Below are 11,919 nucleotides of genomic sequence, written 5' to 3'. Positions count from 1 at the left end.
TGCACCCACCACACAGCTCCACCGATGCACCCACCACACAGCTCCACCGATGCACCCACCACACAGCTCCACCGAGGCACGCACCACACAGCTCCACCGATGCACCCACCACACAGCTCCACCGATGCACCCACCACACAGCTCCACCGACACAGCTCCACCGATGCACCCACCACACAGCTCCACAGATGCCCCCACCACACAGCTCCACCGATGCACCCACTACACAGCTCCACCGACGCACCCACCACACAGCTCCACCGACGCACCCACCACACAGCTCCACATTAGCACCTACCACACAGCTCCGCCGATGCACCCACCACACAGCTCCGCCGATGCACCCACCACACAGCTTCGCCGATGCACCCACCACACAGCTCCGCCGAGGCACCCACCACACAGCTCCGCCGAGGCACCCACCACACAGCTCCGCCGAGGCACCCACCACACAGCTCCGCCGAGGCACCCACCACACAGCACTGCCGAGGCACCCACCACACAGCTCCACCGATGCACCCACCACACAGCTCCACCGATGCACCCACCACACAGCTCCACCGATGCACCCACCACACAGCTCCACCGACACACCCACCACACAGCTCCACCGTCACAGCTCCACCGATGCACCCACCACACAGCTCCACAGATGCCCCCACCACACAGCTCTGCCGAGGCACCCACCACACAGCTCCGCCGAGGCACCCACCACACAGCTCCGCCGAGGCACCCACCACACAGCTCCGCCGAGGCACCCACCACACAGCTCCGCCGAGGCACCCACCACACAGCTCCGCTGATGCACCCACCACACAGCTCCGCCGATGCACCAACTAAGCTCCACCGATGCACCCACCACACAGCTCCACCGATGCACCCACTAAGCTCCACCGATGCACTCACCACACAGCTCCATCGATGCACCCACCACACAGCTCCACTGATGCACCCACCACCCAGCTCCACCGGTGCACCCACCACACAGCTCCACCTACACAGCTCCACCAAGGCACCCAGCTCCACCGAGGCACCCACCACACAGCTCCACCGATGCACCCACCACACAGCCACCACACAGCTCCACCGACAAAGCCACCACACAGCTCCACCGACACAGCCACCACACAGCTCCACCGACACAGCCACCACCCAGCTGCACCGATGCACCCATCACCCAGCTCCACCGATGCACCCACCACACAGCCCCACCGATGCACCCACCACACAGACCCACCGATGCACCCACCACACAGCTCCACCGATGAACCCACCACACAGCTCCACCGATGCACCCACCACACAGCTTCACCGATGCACCCACCACACAGCTTCACCGATGCACCCACCACACAGCTCCACCGATGCACCCACCACACAGCTCCACAGATGCACCCACCACACAGCTCCACAGATGCACCCACCACACAGCTCCACAGATGCACCACCACACAGCTCCACAGATGCACCCACCACCCAGCTCCACCGATGCACCAACCACACAGCTCCACCGATGCACCCACCACACAGCTCCACCGACACAGCTCCACTGATGTACCCACCACACAGCTCCACTGATGCAACCACCACACAGCTCCATCGACACAGCTCCACTGATGCACCCACCACACAGCTCCACTGATGCAACCACCACACAGCTCCACTGCCACAGCTCCACCGATGCACCCACCACAGAGCTCCACTGATAACCCAACCACACAGCTCCACCGATGCACCCATCACACAGCTCCACCGAGGCACCCATCACACAGCTCCACCGATGCACCCACCACACAGCTCCACCGATGCACCCACCACACAGCTCCACCAAGGCACCCACCACACAGCTCCACCAAGGCACCCACCACACAGCTCCACAGAGGCACCCACCACACAGCTCCACAGAGGCACCCACCACACAGCTCCACAGATGCACCCACCACACAGCTCCACCGAAGCACCCACCACACAGCTCCACCGAGGCACCCACCACACAGCTCCACCGGAGCACCCACCACACAGCTCCACCGAAGCACCCACCACACAGCTCCACCGAGGCACCCACCACACAGCTCCACCGAGGCACCCACCACACAGCTCCACCGATGCACCAACTGAGCTCCACTGATGCACCCACCACACAGCTCCACCAATGCACCCACCACACAGCTCCACCGAGGCACCCACTACACAGCTCCACCGATGCTCCAACTAAGCTCCACCAATGCACCCACCAAACAGCTACACCAATGCACACACCACTCAGCGCAACCACAGCATCACTCAGCGCAACCACAGCATCACTCAGCGCAACCACAGCATCACTCAGCGCAACCACAGCATCACTGGTTCAAATATGTTCTTTCAATGTTTCAAGCTATTTTCAAGCTTTCACGCTTTATTACAAATCACAAAAAGATGTTAATATTTCACTTCTGTTCTTGGATTTTCGTCACAATAAAAAATACTGAACATAATCTTCACAAAGGTTATTTACAAAAGTTTAAGCTACTGCCATTACAAATTAAATAAATTATTTAAGTATTAATTATTTAAAAAAATTAAAAGCCATTGTTATTTGTAATATCAATACATCTAAGTCACGTAAATACAAAACATGTTGCATTACAAATGCTATAGGTGTCACATTTGCGAAAGTTATAACTATTGGCATTGTAAATGACAAAGCTATTAATTTAGCTATTTAAAAAAAAACACATAAATAAAAGAAAATCAGTTATAACACCAATAGCTCAAACTTTCCTAATGCGAGCCCTATTGCATTTCCAATGCTTGTTGTATTTGGTAGGCACCGGGAGATTAAGTTATTTGCCCAGATTCACAGGATGTGGACGCCAGCCGAGGCTCGAACCTTCTATTCCAGGACCAAAGTCGGCAAGCTAGCCGATGAGCCACATCTTTTAACGCAGGGCTGTTTAATGCAAAAAAAAACTAGGAAAGCTGACATTGTTTTTGTGGCCCGCAGGAAAAGACGCCGCTCTTACTGCTTTCAATACGGTGAGGTTGCCAATTTAGACTTGCCCCTGTAAGATCGAGAAAGAAAGGGAACTAAAACCGTATCTACCGTACACACATATTTTTGTGTGTGTTCAAAGTCTTGTTAATTCGCCAGATTTGCCCACACCTAATATGGCCGCTCTTCATTCCAATTGCATTTTGGTAAGCCTGTTGTGACGGCTCTAGTTGTAATGACGCGTTTCCATGACAGCGGCTGGGCACTCGGTTCGCGTCTGGCCTACAGTGTGATCGGTTCCTGTGGCCTGTACCCGTGTGCTGATGCTGGAGCAGAAAAGATGCCGGGCAGCATGGAGGACCCCAGAAAGCGCTTCATTCTAAGCACCGCTCGTAACTACTTCGGCCTCTCGGGCAGCGAGGATGAGGCTGTGGAGGCGCTGGCCACACGCGTGGAGATGGACAGATTTTTGGACGATGGCAACGAAATCCTGCTGAGTGTGCAGCGCCGGCCCAGGGGGGAGCTGAGCCTCGACAACAAGGTACGGAGTGAGTTTAAATAATCTTGCATCGGTCGGGTGCAGACTAGCTAATCCACTGTACATCCTGTATCTACCCTGACTGCTCTGTAACGTACAGGGTCTCCCCGTGTTAAGCTTTTACTCAACAGGCACTGGGGCAGAGCGCTAGGGAGCCGAGTTAACCAGCCTGGCCAACGAGCGCAGGAGTAACTGCTGGTCTCTTTCTTTTGATGCGGAGATACTTATAGAGTTCAAAGGCAGATAAGCCTCTGGTGTTTTACTCCTGCAGGCTGCGGGACTGCGTCATCTTTCCGTTCTGTCAAGACTGACTCTAAATGATTTTACCGCGCCTTCAGTATAGTAATGCCCAGAATATGTTTTTATTGTTTGCATATTCCGACGTATTCGTAAAGTAAATACAGAAGTTGATACACATTTACCTGTTTGTGCACTTACAATTACTTCGCACATAAACGCAGTGCACGGATTACAGTCATTGACATGGTTCTGAAACAAACGGTAGAGAGGGGGAGGGACGGAGGGGGGAGGGGGGGATGGGGTTCGGCCTTAAAAATTCTGACCGGCCGTGAACTTCCACTAGAGACCATTGCACTAGAGTTACTGTATGAATATTTTGAAGGGTTGTTATAGAAACAAATGTTGTCACTAAAAAATGAGACTCCGGCTCAGACCTTGCCAATAAGAATTACTTGATAGCTACGGTTTTAAAACTTAAAACCGTAACTATCAAGTAATTCTCATTGACAAGGTCTGAGCCGTAGTCTCATTTTTTAGTGACACCATTCAGTTTCCAAAACAACCCTTCAAAATATTCATACAGGTAGAGGAAACTTAGCGATCGCTCCCGTGGAAAAAGGAAAAATTAAATCTTACTCCAAGTGTTGCCCCTCCTAAATTCAACCTCATCAAATCCAGTGGCCGAAGTGGGGAAAAAAAGTAGGTGAACTGTGGGTGGACAATCAGGGGGTGGGAATAACCGAAGATTGGATCAGTGGGCGGAGTCAGGGGTGTGGCTAAAATAGCAAAACATACCAAATTTTAGTACGTTTAGCATTTCACTGACCAGTTACAGCTTATAACGTTATTTAATTAAAACAATGGATAAACATGTTTATTTGAGGTTTAATTCAGGAAAAAGCAAACACTCATAGGGAATACAGGTTTATGTAAAGCGTGTGAAATATAAGCAGGAACAACATGTTAACTTAATGCTTTTACTCCCATTGTTCAGAAATCCATGATTATTTTTTGTCTCAAATATTGAGGTCAAGAATACAGGGCTCCTCTTGTACACATGTGTTAAGCAGGGCTCAGAAGAGAAAGGGACTCTTCAGGAGAATCTAGACTCACGGAAACCCACAAAGGTTCCTTCATATTCATGTCAGCCAGCTAGCTGCTCAATCATAATATAGCAAAAAGAACAACTGGTGGACAGAATGCAGAACAATGTCATACATTCACCCCAGTACAGAGATCTGGGCCTAAATCCATTGTTTCTTTGCTCACCATGCCATTCCAGTTTGGGACCCAGCCATATGCAAATCAGTCTTGATCCTGCACCCAATGGGAACAGTCCAGCCCGAACTGCCAGGTCAGGTCCTCCCTGGACTGGAAACAAGCATCCTAGGACCGGTTTCGGGCTTTCAGCCCTCATCAGCCAGGATAGCTTGATTCCAGTGGCATGGAGAGCACGGGACTCATGTCTGAGCATACCTGTCCCACTCGGGTGACAAATGCAAAAAGAACAATTGATGGACAGAATGCAGAACAATGTCATACATTCACCCCAGTTCAGAGATCTGGGCTTAAATCCATTGTTTTTTGCTCACCGTGCTATTCCAGTTTGGACCCAGCCATATGCAAATCAGTCTAGATTCTGCGCCCAATGGGAACAGTCCAGCCCGAACTGCCAGGCCATCTGTATTCAAGTGTCCTTTCATTCGGGAAGTGAACACAAAGCAGTACCCACTAAACTATGCACATAACATGTTGCTCTTTGATATGCATGGTACATGTTCTTTGCAGCAGGCATATTACCCGTCTGCACTACTTTAGATGAGTAAAACAGTCACTAGACAAAACTTGCTCCCATCTCTCTCCAGCAGGTACATTGATCACCAAAGTTATCTTGGCACTTGTATTGTTGACCGAAACCTGTTGAATATACAAAGAACTTTGCAGTGTTTTTAAAAGCCAATTACACAAAGAGACGCCCGATGTCTCTCCACATCCTACACCTTGGTCCTGAAGAAAGCCCAACTGACCTACTGGCAAGAGAGGGCTGAAACATGTCGACCTATTTCACTTACCACAATGTGAGAGAGTCATAATCACTCTGTGACCTAGCCTGATTTTATTATCTCTGAACCTAGAACAATAAACACACAAATCTGGAGAGAAGAGATTTTTAAACTGATTCACATCACCGACTCACAAAAACATCACTGGTCACTACTGCTCTTAACTAAGGGTAAAACCTCCTGGTGGAGGGTGCAAAACAACTAAACCCAATGATCATGCACACACGTGAGAGGGAAAGTGGAGAACCAAGATATACCGCTTTAGTTACCATCTAGAACACGTGCATGAGGGTTTTTATTGGGACTAGTAAGAACGAACCCTGCATACCCTGGTTATGCAGGACAAGTGATCCTTCTCTTATGATTATATGACATTAAACCTAAGGAAACTGAAAGGATCACATATTCCTTCTCCCCCCTCTTTTGATTATTGATGTCTTGTTTAGTAGTAAAATGTAGTAATAATCTGGGTTTAGTGGGGTCCCTAGAGCTTTTGGCCCCAGTGCCACTGCACCTGCTGCACCATTCAAATCATACCTTATTGTCTGCAGGAAACTGAACTTGTGACTGCATGTTTAGTAGTAAAATATAGCAATTTTAGGTGTTTAGTGGGGGTGCCTAGAGCTTTTGGTCCTGGTGTCACTGCACCTGCTGCACCATTGAAATCATAACCCTGTTGTCTGCAAGGTAACTGCATTTGTGGCTACCTGTTTAGAAGTAAATTATAGCATAGCTCTTGTATAATAACTTTATTTTTAATATGCCATGTTTATTACAACATTTAGATTTTGATCATAGTGACTAAATTGATTACGTCGATTACGCTCAAAAGAACGTTCAGCGCCGCGCAGGCGTTCCGAGCGGGCCGTGACGGAACCGCTCCGTCATCAGCACAGCACGACCGCGGCTGATGACGGAGGGGTTCCGTTACCAGCAGGGGAGGGGTGAAATGCCTGCAGCCAGGAGAAGTAAAAAAAAAAAGTTCCACACAAAAGTGAATAAACACAATAATTCGGCATCTGGAAACTGATACGACCCCCTTTTACGGTATGTTAAATACAAGAGATTTCACAAGCACAGCGCAGGTGCTGTGAAGGCGAAATCTAAAAATGTCCGCTCATGACAGATAAATGTACATGGGCAGGGATGCATGTATGTGTACACATCATCACACTGGGGCCTGCCACAGAAATGGCCTCCAGAGTGTCATGATGCAAAAAATGTGCAGGCATAGTGACTAATGTTTACATACCCTTCATCATGTTGGGGTTGGCCAGTTTCATTTTCATTTTATCAATGCTGTTCAGCATTGGTAATAAGCATTGGCAAAGCCAGAAGGTCGGCTAAATCCTTTCACCGGCAAGAACTAGTGGCTTTGCCAATGCTTGTTTTGTTTGGCAAATACCGCTTTATGCCACCCAAAGGTAACTGAAGATTTAGCCGAGGTTGTTATGTGCTGCACATAACACTCAGAATATTCCTTTGTTCATGTGTTTTTTTCCAGTGGGCACTATTTTCAATTTTTAGGTCTCGCCTCTCAATACGCATGCACATTGAGCGGAGCGAGACTATAGGGGCTTAAACAGACCTTACCTAGACTGGCGATTTGATGCTGTGCCCGTGCGCTTTTAAATGCGCGTGCACAGCATCAAATCGCCAGCCATCTGTTCCCCAGCAGCTCTTCCCGCTCCGCCCCACAAGCTTCCCCCAGCGTGCGCTCTGCCTCAGCCGCACTCCTCCCACACCTTTTGAAGTGAAGCTTAGTTTCACTTCAAAGGCCCCTGCTGCTTCACACTGTTCACGGCCGCCAGGCCATGTCTCTCCCTCATCGCCGCTCTCCCCGCTCCGCCCCCTGTTGCGGCCGTGTCGCATTTCTTCTCCACCCTCCCCACAGAAAAGCCCTCCGTCTTGTCTTACACATTACCACACTCCCATTCACAGTCAACTCTCAGAATATGTTCTGCCGAGGGATGTGGGTTCTGATGCGACAGGGATGTGCTAGAATTATGGATAAAAGACATCCGTAAAAATACAGCAACAGACAGCTGTTATTCGGCTGAATTCAGTGTCTCTCTACCTACTGGCGAGATTGACATCTGCATTGCGTGACAACCGTAGCCGCCGAACTCGAGCTGCGGTTGGAGATGTGCCCTCGGTGAGTAACAAAGGCTGCTGTTAGTTCTTGGGCTCGTGTTTTGAGTTCAGAGTTATCCACTGTGAAATGTTTACTTGAAGTTTTTTTCCTGCATGGTGTTCCTGGCATGCTGGTTATTAAATAACAGGCATCGCTGTCACCTGACATCAGCTGTTGTCATTTCTTCCACATGGTCTGGACACTCTACAGCTACTGGCCTTTGTGAACACGACAAAAACACAAATACCACCACTCTTAAGTAATTAAGAGCCACACCTTGAGGAAAGTAGCCCAACAGACAAAGTAAGCACACTTGACGCATACATTCTTCTATGGGTCTCTTACTGTATCTCTTACAACACTGTACAGGTTTGAATAGAGTGATTCATTTCATGGTTGTATAGGAAAGCGAGACTAAAGGCGTGCTTTGCTTGTACGGCAATTGAACTTCGAGGTGGCATGCATTATTCTTTTCATTAATGACTGGATTGTTGTTGTAAAACTCCGAATTAATCATCAATCTCTCCATTGCCGCTTCTTCTTTAGTACTTGCTCTCTTGTTCCCTCTGATGCAATATTTGTTCTGGTTTGTGATGTTTAGAATAAATGCGTGAACTGTATAGATCACCCTGTTCCGGTAGTGAGCTTCATCAGTTAAATAAACCTACTGTCCGGAATATCACCTTCTTTGGCAGTAGGGTGGGTTATGTAAAATGTGGGTAATTATATTGCTAGATCGGTAGAAATTTCGGGACAAGTATGTGAAATGAAAACTGGCGATTGGGGATGTACTTTCATCCAAAATGTGTCCTTACGTCAGTGGGAATGGCCGCCTACACAAATAAAAATCATGACAGTATGTCACCAATCTTACACAGGTAAGGCAATATTGGCTTTTGGAAATATGCTTTGTTGGCTTGGACCGTAGCCCGGGACACACTAGCCTTTTGTAACCAAGCGCTTTATAAACTTGAGTATTATTATTAGCTAACTGACACACGTTCCAAAACTCTGGTTGCATTATCTTTGGGTACTTTAACTCCAAGAAGAATCTACTGCTGCGTGAATGAAATGCATAACTTCAATCTTTTGTTCTTCTAGGTTGATGCCAGTGACACAAAAGACAAAGTGCTCGTTTTCTTCAAGCTTCGTCCAGACGTCATCACAGAAGACAATCTTCACAATAATATTCTTGTGTCCTCCATGTTGGACTCCCCAATAAATACCTTGTACCAAGCAGTGCGGCAAGTGTTTGCTCCAATTTTATTAAAGGTAAGCCCACCTGGCCTCATTTGATCTATTCTGTAAGAAGCGTTTATTTTTGTATCCAATGGGTGTTAAAGTTTATTTCAGGTTCAAATGTCACCAATTAAATACTTATGAATGATGTTCTGATGATAGTCCAACAAGAAATCAAAATAAAAGTAAAAATCCAAAATGGAATGGTGATACAACTACAGACTGTATATAGTTTTAAATATAGATAATTAAAATAGAAAATTCATGGTGACAAAAAAATTAACTGTACCCCTTCAGAACCATCCAACCTAGCAGGCTCCGTTCTTTATGTCAGTCTGTCTGTAGGTTTTATCTCAAGTGACCTAAGGAGTCAGAGCATTTAATAGGAGCTATGTATTCGAAGGCCAGAGCAGCAGGCTTTGTAAACACCATAAATCATGTTAGAACTAACGCCCAGGTCCCTAAATTTGATCACGCAATTATTTTCATGATTGCGTATTTTAGAAGCCAGTATAAAGAAAAATGTAATTTCACACATTTCACTGCAGTTGCTACTTGAAGATATGCTGCACTCCAGGAGCAATTGATACTGTCAAGGGCTACAGACAACCAGTAGCAAAACAAAATCTGGCTAAAAAGTGGGAAACAGGGGCATTTTGGGTTTAAAACATAGTTTGTTCCAACTCCACTGCACCACATTGGTGGTAAGATAGTCTAGTTTGCAGCATAAACCTCTTAGTGATTATGCTTGCTCCTGAGATCTGTGTGTGTCTTCTAAAAGCATTGGTTGGAATCCTGACACGTCCCAGTGTCTTTCATGCTTAAAAGGTTTATAAAAGAAGTACCTCAAAGTTGTGTAGCAATATCATACTGTTCACAGTGCACACCTTTCAGAAATAATAAAGATGGTAGAAATATTCCCCCCATTGCACAAAACTCAGAAGGCCTTTAATGGCAGATCTTTGTCCTCTTTACCCCCGTTGGATACACCTTAGACAACAGCACTTCTCTACACGTGGCAAAACTCTTGGCAAGGCCACAGATGGCTGAGTTATCTCTCCGGTTACACGGTTCTCTCAACAGGCTGGTGCCAACTCAATGTAAAGTATCGCTCACATGACAGACTTTTCTCCAGCCCTACCAGCTTTGTAAAAGCCTACTTGTAGGAGGCTCTTTTAGTATATGGTGTACACTTATTTAATTGATACACCGTGCACTAATCCAGGCAACCCTTATGGGGATTTTAGTGGTCATTGATAAAAAGGGGTAGCTGTTGAGAGCAGCCTTCAGGCTTATCTTAAGGGAGTGTTAATCAGTTTCTTTTACCAGTTTAATCAGTAGTGTAAGTTAAAGGTAAGATAACCTCACAGTGTTCATATAAAAATACTTCTATTTATTACACAACACTCACTAACACATTGGTATATCTCCTACCCAGATATATCAACACAATACACAGGATACTTCAAATGCAATCAGGTAAGTAGCACAAAATACAGTGGTCTCCAGGGGGAGACCAATTCATAAACTAAAAAAGTGGAACACGAACTGTAAAGGAGAACAGGACTTGGACCAGAAGACCCAAAGGAGCGGAGGACACAATGTCCCACCCAAGATAAGTACCCTGGAACCCCACAGAGGCTGTGTGCAGATTGAAAACACCGCGGTGTGCCCATTGGAAGTCAATGGAGAATTTGCAGGTGTAGTTTTGGAGAAGGACCTTGAAGAATTCCCTTGGAGGACGGAAGCTTGGAGAGCCTCCCCACCCGTGGATGCCCTGGTCAACAGGTTACCTACACCAGGGAAGCCAGGTGCATAGGGGTGAAGAGACATCAGAAACCTCCGTAGACGACAATTGAAGACTTAGACGAAAGTGCCTCTGGAGAAGACAATGAAGACAGTCCAATGGGGTCCAGGGGTGGATTCTGGAAGTGAAGAACCTGCAAGTAGAAGGGACAGAGACTATGCCACTCAGAAGTGATCAGGAGGCACGAAGACACAATGCCCACCAATGTCGGGAGGTTCAGAAGAGTTGACGGTGACCTTGTTGCTGCAGCTGTGAGGATCTTGCGACGCTGAGGAAGGTAAGGAGCTGTGCATGAGCTGTACCACATCTGATGTTGGTGACTATGTGACTAGGTGATCGGTGTCCGGCGGGAGCACCAAAAAAGCCTTGGTAGCAGCAACCTACGTGGAAAATGAAAAAGGCGCAACGTTGTGACCAGCAAGGTCCAAGGGACTCGCAAACAGCAGAAGAGTCAGAGCAGTACTGAGCAAGCAGGGAAGCCCACTGAGGCAGTAGAAGACCCATAGGAGGACCCACAGGCCGATGGCACAGGAGTCACACAAGGACCACAAGCAGCTCACCAAAGAGAAAGACCCACTGTGCAGAGGATGCAGTGAGGATGCTGTTCTTGGAGGGAAGAGGTGCAGGGGGCTTGTAGTCTGAAGATCTCTGAAGATCAGAGCCAACAGGTCTTGGCAATGACAAGGTGACGCTGTGCATAGCAGTTCTGACAAGGGGTATTGGCCTCAAAATCCCTGGTGGGAGTTGCTGAACCACCACCTGAGTTGCTGAGCCTCGGGAAGTCCGTAGGATGACAGGAGCAGCAGACCGGTTAGCTTTGTTGCGGTGCCTGTCGATGCAGGGGAGTGACTCCTTCACTCCAAGGGAGATTTCTTTGGGTGTCATTGATGCCCACCGGTCTGTTGAAGAACCTGGAAGAAACAC

General features: G+C 47.8%; 1 protein-coding gene across 3 annotated transcripts in view; it reads left to right on the top strand.

Annotated features, from left to right (window-relative positions):
* Positions 1 to 3,266: 3,266 nt before the first annotated feature.
* Positions 3,267 to 11,919, top strand: part of DYNC2H1 (dynein cytoplasmic 2 heavy chain 1) — a 1,560,829-nt gene continuing 1,552,176 nt past the window's right edge. For all 3 annotated transcript variants that reach the window (XM_086935265.1, XM_086935264.1, XM_086935263.1), the window contains exons 1-2: positions 3,267 to 3,515; positions 9,051 to 9,221. In XM_086935265.1, the coding sequence (XP_086791391.1) occupies positions 3,315 to 3,515; positions 9,051 to 9,221 (372 nt within the window). In that variant the 5' untranslated portion in view covers positions 3,267 to 3,314. The remainder of the gene's footprint in view (positions 3,516 to 9,050; positions 9,222 to 11,919) is intronic.

Source organism: Lissotriton vulgaris, chromosome 8, assembly GCF_964263255.1.
Source record: "Lissotriton vulgaris chromosome 8, aLisVul1.2, whole genome shotgun sequence".
Lineage (NCBI taxonomy): Eukaryota > Metazoa > Chordata > Amphibia > Caudata > Salamandridae > Lissotriton > Lissotriton vulgaris.
This window is presented reverse-complemented; position numbering and strand designations above follow the sequence as displayed.